Source organism: Oryzias latipes, chromosome 4 (genome assembly GCF_053564925.1).
Source record: "Oryzias latipes strain Hd-rR chromosome 4, Olatipes_Hd-rR_3.1".
Classification (NCBI taxonomy): domain Eukaryota; kingdom Metazoa; phylum Chordata; class Actinopteri; order Beloniformes; family Adrianichthyidae; genus Oryzias; species Oryzias latipes.
This window is the reverse complement of record NC_136240.1, coordinates 16,310,294-16,333,240: the sequence shown is the minus strand read 5'-3', so window position 1 is coordinate 16,333,240 and position 22,947 is coordinate 16,310,294. Positions and strand designations below refer to the sequence as shown.

At 36.7% G+C, this 22,947-nt stretch overlaps 1 protein-coding gene across 1 annotated transcript; it reads right to left on the bottom strand.

The window, feature by feature from the left end:
* Nucleotides 1-766: 766 nt before the first annotated feature.
* Nucleotides 767-20,426, bottom strand: rab3ab (RAB3A, member RAS oncogene family, b). The gene is made up of 6 exons (XM_020702394.2): nt 20,353-20,426; nt 20,224-20,266; nt 10,764-10,988; nt 5,807-5,925; nt 4,907-5,031; nt 767-3,561 (listed from the first exon to the last, which is right to left on the bottom strand). Exons 3-6 carry the CDS (start codon nt 10,986-10,988, stop codon nt 3,371-3,373), a joined length of 660 nt encoding a protein of 219 aa, XP_020558053.1. The 5' UTR covers nt 20,224-20,266; nt 20,353-20,426; the 3' UTR covers nt 767-3,370.
* Between the last annotated feature and the right edge of the window lie 2,521 nt (nt 20,427-22,947).

Sequence of the window (22,947 nt, the reverse complement as noted above, 5' to 3'; positions counted from 1 at the left end):
TGCTGGTTGAATAGAATATTAACAGCAGGACACCACTGGGTAACACGCCTAAACTGAGCAATAACAGGAGTATTGAGTGAAATATTGTAATTGAACATTATAAAATCAACCCTCAGAATAGTTTTAGTCTACTATCAAATACTTTTTTGTCATTTAAAGCTCATTTTACTGCATAATTAGTGTCTGTATTCAACTGGATAGGCAATCCTTTTCATTCTTCTAGTTTACATGCATGTAATTGCTTGTAAATTCACATTAAGTTCGATACAGGATAGTTTTCATAATTTATTTTGCTAAATTGTAGTCAATAATCATATAAAACAGCCATCAGAAAACTCAAATAAGGTGGTTGCACGTGACCAAGCCTATGCAGAGTATAATTTATTAATACATCCTATTTTGATAATCTGCTTATTGAATGGCAGTGCTTCCTAAATAGAGCAGATTATAGCTGTTGGAGCAGAAGTCAAAAGTACAACATACTGCTTCAGTCAGTGTGAGGAAAGATTGCAGCCAGAAGGTAAAATGTCACTTTGATTTGTCTGCTCGATGCCAGGCCTGTCACTTCCAATTATCATCTGCTGGGTGCAAGAAGCTGCTGCACAGAAGTCACACAGTTTACAACTTTTATACAGATTGGTCTATTTCATGTTAGGCTTTGTGTTCAATGATATGTTGGTGGTCTTGAAGATTTTTTCAAAGTTAAGGCAGTTTTTTTTATTTTGTGAACCCATAAAATCTCAAAAAATAAAAAAAAAATCCACAGTTGGGTGCTTATTAGCTTTTTTTTTAATTGTTTACCACAAATTACAGATAAAAACATCCACAGTATGTCCTCTCATCTCAATGGCCCAAACTGTAAGGATCTGAAGAGGCAGTGATACGAGACCAAATAAGGATACATGTTTCTGCGTGCTTGTAAAATATCTACTGTCAGCAACCTCTATTAAGCTGGATGGCATTTGTTTTTGTATGCTTTGCTGCAGTGGGTATTGCTTTGTAACTGAGTGACACATTCATTCACAAGCAGGCCTAGAAATGAATGCAGATACAGTACATCATGGCTATTTTGGAGTTTTCATCTTTTCCACCTCCCTCCCCTCACCTCTTCTCTTTTTTCCTGTATTTTAATGCAAGCCTGATTCGATACAACACAATCCACACATTTAAACTCAAAGATACAGTATTTACAGCGCAGGATTATATGGAGAGGAAGACTTATTAGAAAGGAGAGCAGTTTACTCGTTTTTACTGGAAAATAAACAGTCACAACCAGTAAGAACAGAAACATACACAGGGTCAAATCCTCCAGCTTTTATGAAGTCCACCATTTCACCAATCGGCCTGTTTCATCATAATATTTTACTGAACTTAAACCAAGAAGATTAGGTTTAAATGTTGTGTAATTCTAAAATTACTCTTTGATTATAAATAAAACTTGCAAAACTGATTCTGTTTATCTTTTTGCCTTGAAATTACTTTGAAATTAGTTCAGAAATTGGTTTTGTACCATGTTAGGGGAGCTGTGTGACTTTGAAATGTAACTGCATTGTTTATCCAGCTTCAACCCAAGATGCCAGCCAGGTCAACCCCCTCCTGTTTTGATCTCTGCCGTGAACAAACTTCGGTCCACACTGAGCCTGCAGAGGCTGCTCTGTGACTCTGAGAAAGCTTCATCCTGCTTGCTGATGAGTTAAAGGGAAAAAGCAGGATGTTTTAACCTCTATGAATGTTGCAAATGAAGAAATATGAACTGAGATCCATTCTTCAGATGTCATATTTGTTCAAAACAGAGACACTGATGTATGTTAATGTGTTAGTTATCCTGCCAAAGCTGAGCACCAGAAAAAGAAGATAATACTAGTTATGAGCTTGATCAAACTGATGTTGCGAATCGCTGCAGTGGTCTCAATATGTTTTGATTTATTTAACTCTATCAAATTCTGTTTCTATCCTAAACTGTCTTTACTCACTTTTGTGGGGGGGTTTTAAGAGAAAAACAAAATACCACAATGTGCAACAAGTGAGAAGCTGTCACCTGCATTAAAGATGAAAAATAAATAAAAAAATAACCTAGTGATGTTAGTTAGTTCAATAAAGCTGTTGTATGGTACATAATGGCTTTCCCATATCCTTTCATTTTTACACCTGTTAATAAAGCCACAACAAGGGCAAATTTGTGGTGCCTTGATTAGACACTTTAACACATTTCTGATGACGTTGCAACTGCTCAAACAACCTTCTCCAATAAATAAGTCACACAAAGATGTTATTCTGTGTTTTAGTCAGGGGAAATCCCACCGTGTGGATTCAGCAACTGGAAAATAACAGGAATAAATAACAGTCTATGACAGTAAAGTTTGTAATTTGGATTTCCAAATTCAATTTTCCGGGCAAGAAAGGACATTTCAACATTTCTAATCTTCCCCGTGAAGCTGCCTGCACACATCCAAACAAACACCACAACACAGACGTCTCGTTTTAGATACTGTCCTTTGAAGAACTTATTTTAAAACTTTTTTCAAGAAGCGCATTCTTGGTTTGTATCTTATTTATATATATATATATTTATATGTATATTGCACAACATTTATATGTACATTTTAAATAAATATAATTGAATACGTTTCTATTCGGTTTTTGCTTTTTTATGCCAGTTAGGTTGTTCCTTTCTTTGCCTCCAAGTGTTAGTAAATAAATGAAAAGTAGAATGAATGACACAAAATTTATGATTAGAAGAGAAATGCAAAAACATAAGATTAAAAAATGCTAAAAGGGGAAAGCTAGCTAAGATTGTGGTTTTCAGTGTTATCCTTATAGATGGATGAGAAAATAAAACGCTTTACATGACGCACAGCACAATGGTTTTGAATTCATTTTAGATGGATCATTTTCCCTCTTATCTAATGCCACAGCTTCCTTTTCATTCACCAGATCAGGCTGGCTTTCTTTCCCTAAACCAATATGAAACAAACTAGTGTAAACGTTGGAAGGATTTAAATGGCACTCAGAGGATGTCAGCCGTCAAATCCTTCAATGGGGAACAGTAAAACCATCAGCACCTCAGCTGCAAAGAGTCTGAAATGCTCTGGCTGGATTGAAGTCGCTCTGGCTTTGGTTAAGCGTGTCTTTTGAGAAAAACACCTTTTTCCCCTATTACATAAAAGAATGAAGGGGCAGACACTTTAAACGCTGGAACGTTTGGACGTCAGAGCATTTCAGTAACTTTCAGCTTGTGTTGTTTATTATCAACCCATGAACCAACATAGGTGAGAAAAGGGGGATGAAATAAGGACCTGAGGATCTGGGGTACAGCTTACGAAGGACAAGAATAAAGACGAGAGAAACGGGTTGAAAAAATGAATGCGTCTTAACATGCACAGTCCTGGTGAGGAGGGGCGGGCTGCTCTGTGAGCTGAGGCCCTTGTTTGGCCCCTGTAACCGCAGGGTCACCGGCGTCCAGACTCTCAGACATCTTTTCACAAATGATGTCGACGAGGCGCTCAAAAGTCTGCTTGACATTGATGTTGTCCTTTGCACTGGCCTCAAAGAACTCGAAACCTGGAGGACAGAGAAGTGCAAGGCGGTCAGGTCAAAATGGCATTCCTTCTCTTTTCCTGTAGAGACTGGCAGATCATTGAGCAAATTCTTTTAGCAAGTTAGTGTTCAATTGATTTAATTAGGTGTTACGTTTTCTTATCAATCACACCAGCTTTAATCTGACTACTATCCAAAGCTATTTTCTGTTTTGAACTAACCCTCAGGATATATCAAATTCTAGTTGTCAGTTTATTTGTCAGATTATTTATTTACAATAATTTAGTTCTCCCTTATTTCAAGTTTATCACAGTTTATCAATAAGTCCTGATCTCTTGAATTTAGACCTAGCGGCTAGAAAGCTTAACTGGCTGGGTGTAGGACTGTCACACAAGAAATCTGGGTTCCAATCGGGGTGCAATGAGCTAAAACCCTGGTTCTCCCTGTGCCTTGAAAATACAGGGTTATGTCAGGAAGGGCATCTAACGTTAAAAAATCTCTGCCAAACCAGACGCTGTGGCGACCCCTAACGGGGTTAGTCAAAAGGTGAACAACTTGGTTTCTTGTGTTTAGGTCATTTACTAAAAATGACCAAGCTGTCATGCACTGACACATTTGTCAACACGTCAACCACGTGTTGAAAATGAATGAAACACAATATCTTCAATCTCAGATTTAAAGTAGAAAAATGAGCAAGAGGATTTGTTTTTTGACAGTTTTATACCATTCAGTCAGTTTTGTTTTAGCAGCTACTAAAAAAAGAAAAGTTTATTTAATCAATTTATGACACAATTGATGTTCAGATTTCATGACAATGAACTTAACACAAACATTTTCATGTTTTTTCTGGATTTTCTGTCTTTGAACTATGCCAAAAATGGAAAAACTGAAGTCCTCTATTTCAAGCATCTCTAAGTAAGGACACTATAAAAAAGCAAAGACATTTGGCTTTTGTGTTTCTCTGTGTGGGGTCCCTCCCACATATTTTCAGTGCTGTTTGAAATTCTTTTTAAAAAACATTTTACAGTTTTCCCCCCTAAAAACAATCTAAAATCTACCACTTCTGTGACCCCAGTGAACGCAGGATGGCAATTTTGAGGGATAAAGAAAACACTCACAAGCTCAGAAATAAAACATGGAGACCCCTCACAAACAAATCCACCACAGAAACCCTTGAGGTTTTAGCCTTTCTTTTTAAATATATGTGTTTGAATTCTAAAGAATTGGATCTACAGTAAAGTTCTTTTGATTAAATAAGCATTTAGCAAAGTTTTCTTGCTAGAACAGTTTGAACCAAAAGTAGCATCAGATTGACGAGGCTCTAAGCACGAACAGCAATAAATCAGAGATGTGAAGTTGTGGAACTCACCAAGGTGTTCAGACAGCTGCCGACCCCTATCTGCACTCACCACCCGTTCGTCCTCCATGTCGCACTTGTTTCCCACCAGCAGCACCTGAGCGTTGTCCCACGAGTACGTTTTAATCTGAGTCGACCTGGGAACCAGGACAAACAGGAGTCTGATTGGTTTCTCTGCCAGCCACGTTGATATACCAAAGCTAACTTCAACCTCTACTAAGTGCACCCCTGCTAATTCAAATGAAATGCAATTGTGTTTTTGCATTAGCAAAATTGCAAATGTAAACTGCAAATGCAATTAAAATCTGATTTTTACTCCGGGGGCATTTTCTGTCATGTTGTAGCATTGTGCTTCTGTCAGAGCTGTCAAACAGGATATGAAGGCACATGGTTGAATAAAAACCGTGTTTGAGAAATGACAAAGAGGTTTTTGTTTGCACAGCACTTGTGACTCCCTCATCCCTTCTGCTGTTTGTTCAAAGACAAGCAGCTATTTTATAATAGTGAGGCAGAATATTTGAAATAAAATGTCATTTTAGCTTTCAAAAGGAATTGTTATATTTTGTACTCTGACTGCAAAAGAAATTCATTTATAGTTTAAAAGAATTAAAAAAAAGATAAGAAAAAGAATGAAGATAAGAGATTTGAGTGAAAGAGAGGCAGAAGGTTTGATTCTGTACTGAGCCACGGTCCCAGCAGGCGACCAAAAGGATAAGAGATCCGGCTTGTTTCAGCATTTCATTTTCATTTAAACACAGGGACGTCTGCCCGCCTTGTTGTTTTTGTTGCTGTATTTCTGGGTTTTCTGAATAGTGTGGATATTCAACTACACTTTCATTTGTCATCTGCATTTGGAGGTGCCAGCATCTGCTTTTGTCATGTCACAAGTTCCCCTACACCCAAAAAACGTACCAGTCCTGCACGGCGTTGAAGGAATCTTCGTTTGTGATGTCATACATTAGGATGAAGCCCATGGCTCCTCGGTAGTAAGCCGTGGTGATGGTGCGGTAACGCTCCTGACCTGCCGTATCCTGTGGGGAGCAGAAAACAGACACATTTCCCCTCAATGTCTCCTTAAACTAAAAAATATTTCTGGCAGATGAATTCTTTCAAAGCTGGTATGGTTACAAAAAACAGGCGTTTACATCAATCTGATTAAAAATACTGACAAATACAACGGTTATCTGACATTTCAACACTGGTAAGGCTTCTACAGATTTTTTTATGCCTTTAATTGTATCAGTGGCTTTGACAAAGCTATGAGATAGAGACCAGTAAGCACTTGTGAATGTTGGTGGTGGTGTAAAAAAAAGTGCTGCTGCTGGAGCTGCTGACCACTGCAGAGCAGACAGGATTACAAGACTTTGCTTTGCCTCTGCAGCAAAGCTCCACAAGCAAATCTATTGAAAATGCATTTGAAAAAAGGTTTACTGCTGAGCAAAATTTGCTATATCAGAGTTAAGAAAGACACTGAACATAAAGAAATTAATTCATTCATTCATTCATTTTCTATGCCGTTTTATCCCTTTCGGGGTCACGGGGCTGCCGGAGCCTATCCCGGCCACTTGTGGGCGAAGGCAGGGGGGACACCCTGAACAAGTCGCCAGTTTGTTGCAGGGTAGAATGTCCTCACTCACACACCCATTCACTCCTGCACTCACACCTATGGTCAATTTAGAGTTGCCAATTAACCTATGAAGCATGTTTTTGGATGGTGGGAGGAAGCCGGAGACCCCGGAGAGAACCCACGCATGCACGGGGAGAACATGCAAACTCCACACAGAAAGGTCCCCCATTGATGTTGTGTTTTTCATGTCCCCCAGCCGGGACTTGAACCGGGGGCCTTCTTGCTGTGAGGCAAGAGCGCTAACCACTGCGCCACCGTGCAGAAATTAATGCAACATTAAAATAAACGACTAATATTACAAAATGATAGGACTGCATAATCAATATATCAGGTTAAGGGTTTTCAGTAAAGTGGAAAAAAAGCCACTGTTGGGTTTTTCATCTACCTGTAGGGGACAGTAAAACACATGGAGAACAGGAACTATTCACAATCTACTCACAAATAACTCTTGCTTTAATAAAAAATCCACTTATAGAAATGTTACTGCCTTCCCCCTAAAGGAACTCTTTAAAAGCATCTATTGATATTTATAAATCCATTGCGTTATTATGTAATTGCTGGCATTGTTGGTAGAGTTGATGTAACCTAGAAACTATTGCTTGTACTGAAATGTATTTTTAGGACTCTAAAAGCAACATTTGGGTGAATCAACCCCTAATTTCTTAACATTTTAAAGTATTTTTCTAAATAAATAGCAACCTAAATTCTTATTGATTATGCAGTGTTAATGGACAGAAAGGTTAGAATAAGCAGCAACTTAAAAAACAATCCTAAATGCTTTTTTTTCCAGGAAGGACTTGACTTACTGAGCAGTCCTTGTTCATAGAGTCCATCTTTGGAAATGTGTAGGCTCACCTTTATAGACCCCCACACCTACATCCTGTGTCACATTTTAATTTTAATTTAATGTTTTCCCCTTAAAAAAACAACCTCAGTTTCCTAGTAAAACATTTTTTAGTGAATAGGGCATACATTTTTTTTTCTTTCCGCTTTTTGAAGGGACTAGTGCTGTATGGATATCTGAATGAAAAAGTTTAATTTACGGATTTATAGTGGGTTTGTTGTTCTAACAACATTAAGTCTTGGAATTTACTAAGGTTAATTTACTTCAGACAAAGCACAAATCACTGCTCCTCACTGTCCTCCAGCACAGCTCTAATGGACAAACCAGAGATTTTTAAGTGGAGTTCTCTAAAAGACCTGCATACAAATACTAAGCCATTAAAATGTTTTTTTTTTCAGTGAAGTCAGTTCTGCTGTTCTTTTTGATTCACAGTGAATCCATCCAATCATGCATGATCCTTTTCAGAAAGCAAAGCATTTTTAGAAGGTTTTAGCTCTGGCTTTTACCATCCAATTGTACCGATGGGTACATTTTTCTGTTCTGCATCCACTGCAGGCTGCTAACTGATAACATAAGCTCTGTAACTAACTCCTCAGTAGCACAGAGTGGTGTTATATAATGAATTCTCCTCTTTCTGTTGACGGTGGGTGGTAAAAACCTCGACATATGATAAAACCAGATAGCATAGATGACTGAAAATGTGCATTTTTGTGATGATAAAAACACATGAAAAGTAACAGCACATGACCAGAAACAACTACAAATGCACAAGAACACACTGCCACAGACAAGAATAAAACTCAACAACACTACAGGCTAATTGGTGAGGGAGCTTGGTAAAATGGAAGGGAAAACACACATAAATGTCTCACTAAAAAACTTATAATAAATCCCACATTGCAATGGAAGACAGTTACACCTGTAAGTGCAAGTGGAGCTTTTCTTTAAGAGGTGTCATGTTGAAAAAAATTAATGAAAACCTGTTGTTTTCTAGGACATAGTTTCTGCAGAGCGGCAGGGGTTCATTAGAAATTTGCCTCTGAGTTGTGGGCATGACTATTGGTGCAAAGTAAGCCCACCCCCAATTCCTATCATCCATCTGTTTATGGTTACAGCCCCCTGTATCCACAACCTAACATTACTGATGGAACAAAAATGGCAAGGAATATTGGAGCTATCTAGCCATGTAGGTTTGCAGTATTAAGCCAGATGCCAGCTCGGATGAAAAAAACAAAGACATACATGGATCTAGTCGTCTACAAGTGGAGCTTTTTCCAACTGCATTTTTTCATCTGCTTCTGGTTCACCATGAATGGAATAAAAAAATACTTTAAAGTTTAATTTACTTTATATATGTTTTCCACCATCAGAAAAATACAAGAGCATAGTAAAAAAAAACACCAAAAACACAATTTTCATCTGGTTGGATCTTCAAGGATTTCAAAATTGTTGAAAATATGCCTTTTGCTATCAGTTTAAGCTTGGTGTCATCAAATATTTGCATCATACTGACCTGTTAAACACTAACACATGGATGTTTTCCATCAGTATGAATGAAAATCTACATGACAGATCGAATCTACATAAATCTACATAAATGGGTTTAACACTACACACTCTGGAGAAAAATCCTACATACTGCATTTGGATGGTTGAGCTGTCTTTTTACTCTGCATGAATATCAACTGATAGAGGAATGGGGGATGGTTGTGTGAATTTGTGATAGCTCTTGAGGGAAACGTGTAGTGCTGGGGGATGGGAAAGCAGCACCCAGTCATCGGTTTCTTCTTCTCTTATTGGCCAATTGTAGCTTTCTTACCAGAGGCAGGACCTTGCAAATGCTGACAACAGAAGCAGTCTCACACATGCACACACACACACACTGTGTGTCTGTTCACGGTCACATCTCTGGCAACTGAAAAATGTCATGTACAGGTACAAACATGCCGGGCTTAAAAGCACCACTTTTTCATCGTGTCTCTCTTTGGAGCATCCTCTGTACTGATGGATGATCATTACAAACCAAAGTTTGTGCAGCAGTTAACTATTAAAAGATACACCAATCCCTTTTTTCAGAAAAATGACCTTAAATGACCTTAAATGTCATTGTTTATCCTTTTTTGTATGGGTGTGTATCCTTTCGTCCCACATGATTCAATATGCATTTCGACATATGGTCCACGAATGGATGCATAAAAACTAACTTCATAGCAACACAATGCAGTTCAGTTTGTTGGTAGATTGTATCCTAAATGTATAGTTAGTGTAGTTTTTAATATTCATTTGGCATTCCTTTTAACAGAGAAACTCTTTTTTTTCTTACTGGCCTCTTTTATTTATAATAAGAATATTTTACAAAGAGGTTTTATGAATCCAATGTATTTTGATGATCAAAACGTCTATGGCTTATGAAAAATAAATCTAAATACATTGTTTTCACATGGAAAATCGTTCTAACACAATGCATTGTGGTTTATATATGCCAATTTAGTGAGTGTTGAAGCCCACTGGCTTTTCAAAGAGACTTCTGGGAAATTTCTAGAGCGAGTGGCGAACAGTCTATATAGTGCACTATAGTGAGTAGGGAAAAAAATTTAGACACAACCAAAGACAGTAGAGAACACAACAAGAAGAGAAACTGACAACGTCAGAAACGGATTATTGACTTCCTGACTGATTTTAAAGGTTTTTACCAAAATAAATTGTTCGTATCTGTGGTTTTCAGGCAACACTGCTCTTACTCCCAGTGCTACATCAGTTTTTCTGTACATATCTGTATCTTTTATATCCCTATTTCTCTGCATTTTAAAGTCTTAATTCCAATCTCTGTATTTCTGAGGTCAGTTTGCAAAGCGACTGAAGGATATCTTTGCAATTCATAAATATTTTTGTTGTGCATAAAAAACTATTTCAGAAAAACCATTAAAAATATTTGTTTGTACTTGGGTTCCAGAGCTTCAAGGGATCAACAAACACATGATTATTACCTGCAAAAAAAGTCTGTGGGGCAAATCAAGCATTTTTAGGGTATCTGGAGCTGCTTAAAGAGAAAATACTACAGTAATTACAAACAACAGGGGGTATTTGAAGTTTAGAGCTTCACAAAAGGTTTTTCTATTTCTGAGAATCACAAGCTTTTTAAATCCTATGGTGGAAAGTGCTGTTTTAGTTTGCTTTTCATTTAGTATCAATGACGAGGTATATCTTTCTAATGACTGCATCTCATGTAAATGATCCCATGAAAAAACAATTTTTACATTACAGACATAATAGGTGTGGGTTGTTTTCCCCCAAAAGATAAAACTTGTAGAATTTACTATTTAGAAAAACACGAAAACTTGATTTATTTGTTTTTTTTTTTCTGTAAAATGCACATCTCATCTTGTCTCTTGTCTTACCCAAATCTGTAGTTTAATCCTCTTGTCGTTCCTGTAGATGGTCTTCACCTTGAAGTCGATCCCCACCGTGCTGACAAATGCAGGTGTGAAAGAGTCGTCAGCGTAGCGGAACAAGAAGGAGGTTTTTCCCACACTGCTGTTGCCAATAATGAGGATCTTAAACATATAGTCAAAATTCTGGTCTGAGGACTCCTTCTGCCCATAGGTCGCTGTTGCTGAAGCCATCTGTTGGACAGAACCATAGAAGAATGTTAATGTTGACGACATTATATGAGCAAATTCATATCATACACTACAGTAAAATGAAACACAAGGCCATTACAAGATCCCAAAAAATGTGAGCAACAGACAAAATATAAATAGAGGACAAACAATGTGTTATTTGAATACGGATGGAAATGCTTCTGTTGTCATTTTGAACTTAAAGTCACCAAAATTCACCAAAATTTCCACACATTTAGGTATTGAGCACTTTACTGAATGCAACTCACAACTTGACATGTTTACATGTCTAAAGCTATGATTAGAAACATAATGCAGCTTTAGCAGCATGTTGATGTCTCAAATCAATTTTCTTGCACAAATCCTAGGTGGCAAACAATTAAACAACTGTAATTGCAATGCCATGGGGCCCTTAAAATGTTTAGTTTCATTTTATATGTTTTTTAACAGAACATTTGTTGTGATAATCTAATTTTTGTAGGTCCAAGTTTTAAAAAAAAGGCAAATGTGAGATTTAAAAACAGTCTGCTCTGTTTTTTAACTTCAGCACAATGGACAGCACCACAGTTAGGATGCTGTGATGATGAGTGTGCTCACAGAAAAAGGAGAATGCAGAGCTACAATGATAAAACAACTATAAAAAAATAAATGCTTTTACTTCTTTCTGATTAAAGAAAAAGCAGAATCTGAGTTGTCTTGCTAAAAAGTTCATCCCTGTAAAAAGTGTGTTAACTAAAACATAGATTTCAGCCCCATCTTTGAGACTCAGCATTCGAGATGACAGTGATTAACTAGCTGGTTCTATAAGTTGCTATGTGGATATTAATCAAAGCAGCATATTGCAAAGTCAGGAGAAAAACAACAAACCAATTTTCTGACTTTCATCATCAGAACTTAGAAGGCAGTCACAGTAGGTTAGCTTAAGGTTTCCCATCAAGTCTCACGTTTCACAGCTGATTTCACATTTTAAAGAAACGAAAAAGTTTTTTCACAATCTTTCACATTCATTCACTACCAGATAAACTCAAATTTAATTATTTGTTTATAACGCTGCACACAGCAGAATAGAAACTTGTCAGTGAGAAAATTACAGAAAAATATGAAAAAGAAATAATTTAGGTCAAACTAAGCAAAAAGTGTCGTTTTTTTTTTTAATAAAGACAATCAAAACAAGTTCATTTTTTCATCATCTCAAATGAATGAGCAAAAAGTATATAAGAAAACTTCACCGGGTTGCATATGTTTAACTGAACATGTGTTGGCATGTGAACATTGAAACTAAAGGATTTGGGAATCAGCACACATGCCGACTCATAGGAATACAATGACCTGAGCCCACAGGACCCTCTAAACCCCTCCACCGTCTCTATATTTAGACAGTTATCTCCACTTGGCTGCTCTGGAACACTGGGACTCTAAGAGAAGAAAGAACAACCAAAAAAACTGCACCCTCCTCACAGTTCAGCCTATCAGCTTACACGAAGGAGCAGAGAGATGCTTGTTAAAAATTGAAGAAAACTCGACCTTTCCACAACACATCATTGGTGTGTTGGACAGAGGTAGCTCAGCAAGTGATGCACAAACTTCTTAACTGCATTGTGGGTAACAGAGAGCATGTGCTGACTGACAAGACAAAAAAACAAATGCAAATGTTAAACAGATTTTGATTTATTCTTCAGATAAATACAATTCTTCACAATTAAAGGTTATTTAAACACTTCTGTTGAACATAGAAAAAAAAAAAGCTTAAAATATTTTAGAAACGTTCAGAAAAAAGGAGCACAATCTAAGTAAGACAATCAAGTAATAGCAGAGCCGGTTATCAAAATAATCCTGCTTTTTGTGGTAAAAACGCCAAATTTGGCATAAATGTACTTTAGGATCCTCTGATCCTAAAGACTGCATTTTGTGCATGAATGGCCGATATTGTTGAAACTGTGGCAAATATATATTTTGTGACAGTATCGCGTATGGCCGCCATCTTTGCAAATGGCCGCCATTTTGTAAAAAAATTTCTCATGGCTAATGTGCTTTTCTGAAAGAGGGGATCTTAAGGTACATCAATGGCAAATGTGGCGCTTGTACCACAAAATGCACGATTAGTCTGAAATATCAACTTAACCGGCTCTACAATATCTGATTACATGATTACATAGACTTGTGTTTGGTTTGTTTCCATCAGCATCCGCTCAATAGACATTTTAATTTAGCTCGTCTGCTGGTTCATCCACCACTTTCAAATGTTATGTTGTTCATCCTCTTGCTTTTATGTGCTAAACTGGAATGCATTTAAAGGCCACACAATGATAATGGGAATAATTTACTCAAGCCATAAAAGCCCTGACATTCCCTGATGAACTTTTTATTTTTTTGATTGTATAAAACATGCAATGTCAACCGTTTTGAACAATGTATGTCAGCTCCAAAACTGGAAGTGAGATCACATGTGATCACAGTCAAGGCTTGGTGTTTAGTTTCCCCCATGCTTTATTAGAAATGAATGTTCTTGTGTTACTGCTTCAGCAAAGTGCATGCTCAGCTCTGCAGATGCTGCTGCCTAAAAACTGCTGTTAGAGCTGACTGAGCTGAAGAGATAGCTTCAAAATTTAAAGATAGAAAAAGACATTAAAATGAAGATCTTTCTTACAAAATCCTGTTGTTAGTGTTTTTAACATGTTCCTGTGGCATTTTTCTCATGATGAACATATATAAAGTAGATAATCATAAACGACCACTGGGAATGATTTTACAATAGATCAATGATGATTAGAGTTGGTCTTTATGGCTTTTTTAGAATGCATAACATTTTGTTTCATCAGCTTTTTCAATTATATATGTAAACAGTAATTCATTATAGACAACAAAGCTGCTGTGATGTGAATGTTTCTTTCAGCGGCAAAGAAAGCTGAGAGAAAAAAAATGCTTCTATAGCTGACTTTCCCTTCAAAAGTAGCTGAACAAACATAGTTTGGGTAAATGGTTAAACTTTTTTGTTTATGTAGTATGGAAAGTCCTTGGAGCAGAAACTGGACATCTGATATGGCTATCTGAAGAAAATTTAAAAGCATCAAGATTTAGAAAAGTTGGCTCAGCATAGAACTCTGTTTAGACTGTTGGCTTTAAGCCACGATTCATTGACAGAAAAATCTGTTTCGGTTACCGAGCCTCCTTAGGAAAACAAACTGTAACTCAAATATAGAATGTTTATCAAGAACAGTGATTAGAAGATGGTAACCTGGTCAGCCTGTGCAGCATGCCTGGCTGTTGTCAAGCACTGACTGTTGTGGGTTTTCAGAAGAGGCTATTAAACTCATGCTCAGTGTGGTGTTATTGTTGCTGCCTTTACTGTGTGTCAGAGATTAGCTGCAAAAACAGGAGAGCTGGTTTAACCTCTGCTAAACTCTAATTTAATGTGAAAGCTTACAGATTGATGCCTCTCTGCTTCATCACAAAGTAATTAACAAATGCATGCTCGCATGCATTTGTTGTTGATATTAAACCTCAAAGGCAAACAACCCACAAATCAGCTGTAACATATTCTCTGAACCAAACACATGGCGTAAAATTCATAAAAACTGTTCTAGGAAATTTGGATTAAAGGAGAACAGTGTGGGCTCTGTTCCACTGTGAAACCCAGGAACGTTCCTTTCACAAACACAGCAGGAGATTGGTTCCTGGCAATAAGTCCGACTTGTCTTTGAACAAGTGCACTATCATCATCTGCAACAGGATCTGTTTGTAACTTATATAAAGAGATTTCTCATTGTAGCTAAGGGTTCCAACTGTGCTCTATGCAGATGATGTGGCCCTTTTGACTACACAATCTTAATTGCTGAAGGTCCCGCTCCAATGAATATTGTGTTTTTGATACACTCTTGTAGCAGGTTTCTGATGATGGAGGACATACATATAAAAAATTACGATCAAAATTGCATTTCTCAGTATTTCTTAATACAAATTGCTGTAAATCAGGAGCAGACAAAAAAATACAGTTTTAAAGAGAGCTTCTTTGTGATATAGAAACAACCTCACTGCTCCAAGCTCTGAGCAATGGGGAGGGGAAGGAGGACAGGGTTGCTCCATGTTAACGGTCCCACCCACAACTCAGACACATTTCTGATAAACTACTGCCGCTATGCAGAAACTATGTCCTAGAAAACGACACAGGTTTTTTCATTTTGCCTAAAAACGGAATCATCATAATTAAAATACCACTGGGAATGCTTTTAAAATAGATCCAAAGATAATCAGAGTAGATCTTGAAGAACTTCGTAGAATAATTGTAAAGCTGCTGAGATAAAAACTGTCTGAGGTAATGGTTGTTGACTGGGAAAATATGGAATGACCTTTCCAGGTAAGAGGAAAGTGGTTTGTTTGTATTTCTTTCTACCATTAACGAAAGTAACAATGGGTCTGATTAGTATTTTATAACATGTAATTACTTCAAAAATTTAGCTTCAAGATTTTTGCATTTAGATCAATTAGGTTAGTTGACTTTTTCATATATTTTTATGAAAGAGAATAGCTTGGTGAGTCTATCAAAGAGAAGAGGAAAAAAACAAGAACATAACAAAATTTCATTTTTTCTCTTTTAATGATTGTCTTTGTGGTTTTGTTAAAAGTCTCTAAACCCATATTGGTAATATAAAACAGTCTGAGGTGTTACCTTGTCCCTCCTGTTCTTCTTTTCAAGTGTATTCAGTAATCAAAAATATTGTTGAGGTAAAAGAAAAGAGCAAAGCCATTCTTTCTTTTACAACAGCCCATCTTTTCCTTCCTTTTGAAAAATGGCTAAAAAAAAAATTACTGTGGTTTGCATTTTTTTTCAGTTTCTATAGCAAAATGTTGGTTTGTAGATGCAAAAAAGAACTATCGATTCTTCCATCTCGCATCTTCACAGCTTTTTGATTTCTGATAACATTTGAAGGGATTAGAGGTCAGGGTTCAAAGTGGAACCAGAAAAAATGACAACAAGGATGGCAGGTTATTGAAAAATGTGATGAAAATTAAAGGTGACAAAATAACTAAACCAATCCAGAAATCCTAATATCTTGATACATAAAGAAGTTTTACTTGAGAAATAATGTTATCTGGAAAAAATTAAAAATTAAAAATGGTTATTAAGAAAACAAAAAGAACTTTAATAGAAAAAAAGGATTTTTCAATTATTTCATACCAAAAAGCAAAGGTGATGACATCACCAAGCCCTCTTCTAAACCTGTCAGCTGAAGATCTACATTCTGCAGGAGCTGGACTGATTCGATCTGAGTGTGGCTGCGACAGCCGAGACAAATTGATATTTTAGGGCCAATAATTTACTCCAAGAAATCCTTTCATCCAAATCAAACTGATCTTTGCTTAGAAACTGCCATTTCATTGCATCAACTACATTAATTGATTTTCCTGCCAAGGGATTTCTTGTTTTATTTTAAATTCCAGGACTTTTTCCATAATTTTGTTAGTAAAATATCCTGATTGCATTAATAAAAGTTTGAACTTTCTTGAGTGTCAACCATGAAAGCTTTTTTTCTTAGCAAATTTGTTTTGGATTGAAATGCTAAAACATGAATATATAAACAAATAGTAATGTTAATTGTGAACTTGATAACCAAAAGTAAATGGATTTTTGTATTTTGGCAGTGATATGGAGCCCCATAATCCTCAGGGGATCCTAGATTATGTGAACAAAATCTCATTTTAGGGAGACAGAAATAGTTAAGACTTCATCGCCTGTTTCAGGAACAAGCGATCAAACTGTCATCTTCTTGTTTTCCAATGTTGATCACTAAAAAAAATCACTGAGTTTGAAGCAGGAGTCCTGAATATTCACAATTCATTCAAGTACTGTTTTGGGAGAAACATTACATCCTCTTTTAATATATACACATTAATCAAAAACAGAAAAAATACATCATTTTCTTTTAAGAAATTTGTGATTTTAGGTTTTACTACAGTAAACTTGTAGTCACTAAAAAACATTTTGGTTTTCACGACAGCTTTGGTCAAATAAAAAATAAATATGATGTTAAAAGATAATCGGTTCTTGTTGTTGCATCACATTTGTTCAGAATTATCAGGGCTAAAGAATAAATGTTAAAGTGATGATTATTATTCACTAGTAAACAGGCTAAATCTCACCCTTTCATCAGCTGGTATGGTAATGATGAGAATGTAAAGGTTTCTTGGAAAGGTTAAATGTCACAAACATCAAAAGCATATCAGTGCAAAACCTTAGATTGGCTGTCAAACATGGCGGAGGATGTGTGATGGTTTAGGCTTTTGCTGTTGCAGCCCAGAACCAGTCGACCATAAACCCTCATGTATTCCAAAGCACTAGAGACACAAACCCAAGCTTCATAATCTGACAGGGGACATTGTCAGAGAAAATGGGACAGGACAAGAACACCGAAAGGAAAAAAATCTAGGTGATAAAGTAGCATGGTTCAATGTCCGGTTTCTTAAATGTGTCCCGGATGAACCATAGAAGAGCAAAAGTCCTCTCAGCAAACCTCAGCAAAAAACAACAACAATGTTCTACAGAAGCACGGATCTCGACCATTGATAAAGTCAGAGAAAAACAAGTATGTCGCGATTCTGCTACTAAAAGTTGACCCAACAGGCTCTCTGCATTTGGCTTTTCTGAATAAATATACACATCATTTCAGCTGGCATCTCTAGCTTCAAAGACAAGAAAACATCATCCTTTCAAACCAGTGACATTTTTTCCTAGTAGTTTAACAACAATAATTCCTCAAAGAACAATATTAACTTTTCACATAAGAGATATTTTGGCCAATATTTGTACTTAAGATGACAAACTCCTACCTGCAAATGTTTTACTCTAATTATGTGGTGCGGCTGGGGGGTAACGATTCATTTGTGGTTACTAATATGATTCATGGTGAATATTGATTCATTTTTAAAGAACCGATTTGATCCAATTCACTGACCTAAAATCGATCCAGGACATCTTTAGCCAAAAATTCTACCAGTGAGATAAATACCTGGTACTGAACAGTGTAGGTGCAGTTTTCCAGATTCCTTGCAAGAAAATTAAATATGTTTACAAACAAACAAGTAAACAAGAATAAATGTCAACTCCATTCATATTTTAGTTTAGCATAGAAACTAAGCTTTATTAGAACCATATCTCAATCCAAATGGTATTTTCCAATATTGATTCATTTTGAAACGATTTTGTAATAATAAAAGTTGATTTGATTAACAACCTGTCTCAGACAGATCGCTCGGGTTGTAGGCAAATAAATAGATTAATCAATTTAGTCGATTAATTGCTACACCCCTAGGTGCGGCTGATTTTATTTAAATTATAGTAACCCTTGTGCTTTCCTAGGCACTTTACCATTTGGAGTTGGGTCATCTAGACCCACTAGACAGTGCGCTGAACCTTTTTTCTTCAATGATTTGTGAACCTCACTGGTGTCCATGGATTAAATGAAATCTTTCCACTTTTATCCACCTTTGTCATGGTAGGGAGAACACGTCAATGTGAGGGTGGGGTCATCTAAAATAGCACAAGGGTTTTTAAAGTCCAAACATGCATCATGTTCTTGCTTTAAACAGGCAACTAATAATGATAAATATCATGTTTTTATCACCTGCAGAAAGACAAAATCAAAGCTTGAAACCAAACCAAAATATTTTCAAACATTAATTTATACCTTATTGGACATTGTAAAATGGAACTAAATTAAAAAATATACATATGTTTGCTATTTTTTAATCAAACAGATGCTTAACCAATGACCATTTAAATGGAGTTTGCATTTGTCTGTGCTGAGATGTTCCCATTTTGCAAACGCCAAAGTATTAAACTGGGACAGTAAAACTGGACCAGGCAGTAGCTAAATGACCATTCAAAAGTGTGTAGTTACAATAAATCATGAGCCCTATTAACTCAACATGGCTAAATATCTATCTTCTCCCTTGACAAATCAATTATTACAAAGCCACTAACCAGCCAGGATTGTAAAACAACTAATAAACAAAAGCAGACAGCAGGATGGCCACTCAGTTGCTGTCCTGCTCCATCATTTGCCTCCTTTACTCCTCTAACAGGCCTCCTTCTCAGAGGGAAAATGGGGATGCAGATGAGAAGAGGGGAGGCTAAAAATAGCCCCGACTTCAGTTTCCCCCACCCCCCGCACTGAAAAATAAAAAGCAGGAAGGAGAGTGGGCACGATATGAATGATGTTTGCTGCTGCAGCAGTCTGCAGGTGAATTCAGGCCGGCGTGGAATTAACGATGACATTTCAGCATCTTATATACTCGAACTCGTGATTAACGGTCCTTTTCAAGGCCATTTTTGTCTTGAAAGAAAAGCAATCCGAGCTTCTAGTGTGAAGCACAGTCGGATGTTGTTTGACATTAGAAGTGTTGTCCCATTGGGTAGGGATGTCGATTTGGCCATTTCAGGCTAAACGTTCCAAAATCAGGCCTAGAAGACAATCATATAATGTCTCTGTAAGAAGGGAAACTACATTACAAAGGAGCCAATCTCTGCTTTTAAATTAATATACCAATGTAGAATCAAGATGACTATAGTATGAAGTCTTTAAACTGTTTTACATACTATGCAATACAAAACCCTAAACGTCATCATCTTTCACTGTCTGTGCAGTTCAGTATCCCTTCGTTGTCACGTGGTTATTAAGAGAATTGGACCACAATATGAATGAAGAGGGAGGTCAAAAATCATATGACGTGATTTGACTGTATGTTAGCAGGAACACATCATCTGAGACCACGTTTTCATGAATTAGACAGCAACTCCAGGCCTGCAATAGTGCATTGAGGATGGATGTAATTCTGTTTGATCAAAAATGTGTTGATTATTGTTTAATTAAAGCAGAAATGATGATTGTTTCGTTTTATTCCGCCTCAGATCAGTCTGGACCGGTTTTTCTGGTCTGATGTGTGACACGCCTTTAATTTCTCCTGTAGGACAAGCCACGATTCAAACAGGAAATGTGATAAATCCTCATGATCATCAGCAACATCCTCCATCTGCCCGCGGAAGACGCGTTTTTTACGTCGCCCTGCGGGTTCCACAATGGAAACAGCTGTTAGAGATAGCATATTCTGCCGATGGCCTGTTCCCCTTTTTATCGCATCGAAATAGATACATTCATTTATGCCAAAAACAAGATACTCCATACTTGAAAATGTGCAATGGTTAAATGTTAGTGTGGTAAGAATAAAAGGTAATAAAACCCACCTTTGCAGATTTCTATCCGGTTGCTGTACAACGCGTCCAGGACCTGCAGAAGCACCTCCACTGTTAAACCAGAAATGTTGCAGAGCAAAACATCCGTTTAGGCTTTTCAAATTAAAACTTCCAACTCACCTCGTGTGACTGCAGTTCATTTTGGTCACTTGTGTTGTGAAGGGAAACTGTTCCAACTGCTCTGACGGTTTAACTTCGAGCAAAAAAAAACATTCATTTAGTGTTTTTTAATTGTTCTTGTTGTAATAATAATAATAATAATAATAATAATAATAATAATAATAATAATAATAATAATTATTATTATTATTATTATTATTATTATTATTATTATTATTATTATTATTATTATTATTATTATTATTATTAGTGTGTTATTATTTGGGGCTGCACGGTGGTGCAGTGGTTAGCGCTCTTGCCTCACAGCCTCTTGCCTCAAGGCCCCTGGTTCAAGTCCTGGCTGGGGGACCTGAAAACAGAACACCAATGGGGAACCTTTTCTGTGTGGAGCTTGCATGTGTGGGTTTTCGCCGGGGACTCCGGCTTCCTCCCATCCTCCAAAAACATGCTTCATTGGTTAATTGGTCACTCCAAATTATCCATAGGTGTGAATGTGAGTATGCAGGGTTGTGTGATATGTGTGACCCTGCGACGGACTGGCAACCTGTCCAGGATGCTCCCTGCCTTCGCCTATAAGTGGCCGGGATAGGCTCCGGCAGCCCCATAACCCCGAAAGGGACAAACGGAAGAAGATAAAATATTATCATTATTTCTATTAAAAACAAAAGCCAAACAGGACCGGAAATGTACAATTCAAAAATATCCTAAAGCAGAAGTCTCAGTGTATGACCAAACCACAAGTTAGTAAACAGAAAGAGGACAGAACAACAGCAGACAAGTGTGAAAACACAAGTTACATGGCAAAAACTGAATATCAAGAAAGTGATAAGACCAGTGTTTCAAGAAAAATTGTCTTAGAAAAAAAAATCTTCTCAAGAAAGTCTTCAAAAGAAAAGTAATCTTAATTTAAGAAAACATGTCTTATTAGCTTTTTTCTTAAAATAAGAATCCTTGGTAAGACCTTATTTCTTACACCATTCAGATTTTCTTTGCTTATTTAAATACAATTTTTCAAATTTTAAGAACTTTTGACACTTTGACATTATTTCTAGAGGTGCTGTTTTTGCAGTGTACACAACATTTAGATGTTGACTGCTGATGATGAATGAAAGAAAAAAAAATCAAACTAAGATTATCCCTACAAAAGAGGAAAAATGTACACGATCTTCTCCATCTACCAGTCAGTTGACGATGTTCTTCTTTTATATGTTTTCTGTTTAGAGCATGGGTGCCCAAATTAGGACCCGCAGGCCAAATTTGGCCCACCAAAGGTTGTCTTTTGGCCCACCAAGTCGCGTCTATAGAGGCCGCGGAGTGTTTAGTTGCAAAAATAATTCAACTCCTAATACAATTTCAAAGAACTGTTCGGTAACATCTTGTAGCCCTTAAAATTTATAAATATTAAAGCGAGTGGAAAATAATGGCTATGAATTCAATTACTCTGGAAAAGAGTTTAGTGGAGCACAGCTATTTGTCACCCAAGACAGTATTTATGAAAGAATAATTATCTTTTTTTAAGTGGCACAATCTACTGCAACATTTCTTTTCTTTTTTTAAGTAATAATAATTTGGCCTGATGCAGACGTTATTTAGGCATTGCTCACAGACTTGTTTCGAGTTATTAAACAAAATGGTGTTTTGCCTGCTTTTATTTTCTAATCTAAATTCATTTCCGGCACCCATCCGAAAGCAAACGCTTCATGAGGCGTTGCTGACCAGAGGACAGGTGGGCGGAATATACAGGCACCGTGAATGATTGAAAGCCATGTAGACCAATCAGGAGCTTCAACAGGAGTCATGAAACATTTTACCTCAAATACTGAACGGCTCATTTCTTATTGATGAGCTCTGCCGGAGAGCCTGAATAATTGATCAGGAGGTCAGCAGTAACCACTCCTGCCATTTCCACAATAGCAGAAAAGGGCCTTATGAAGACAAATGTAAAACTTATTACAGCAGTATTACTGGAAAAAAGTAGCCTCCAGGGTTTGGATTAAACTTATAAATAGTTGACGACATATTACAGTTGCAAAGTTTAATTTGTAAAGAAAAATGACAGGGATTTTTGTAGGTCTGGCAATTTAAAACACATTTGTAAAGATACATATTTACATAAAAAAATCTTGGCAATAGGTATACAGCTTTATTAGAAAGTTCGAGATAAACATCACTGACATTTATTGCTAACCAAAAAAAATGATCGAATTGTTTCAATGAAAGCTTTACCAAGTACTATATAAGACTATGGGCAAAAACAGGAGTACAGCAAAGAAGACAGGAAAAGTAATTCATTTTAATAATTTCAAAACACATTGACACACACACACACACACATACGCACGCATGCGCGCGCACACACAAATGCGTCATTAACTAGGTGCAAAAACGTGTGATACAAGCACATTTTTGTACTGAGGAAAAAGGATGAATTTTTAACCTTTTCACCCCCAGGTTGACACACTGGGGTACCACTTTACTTTTTCCTTGACGGAACTAGCACAAATACAGTATGGGCCATATGGAAAGTACATCTAGTGAATACAATTATTGCTTGATAAGAAATATGAAGAAATAAAATATTAAAAACATCTTGAA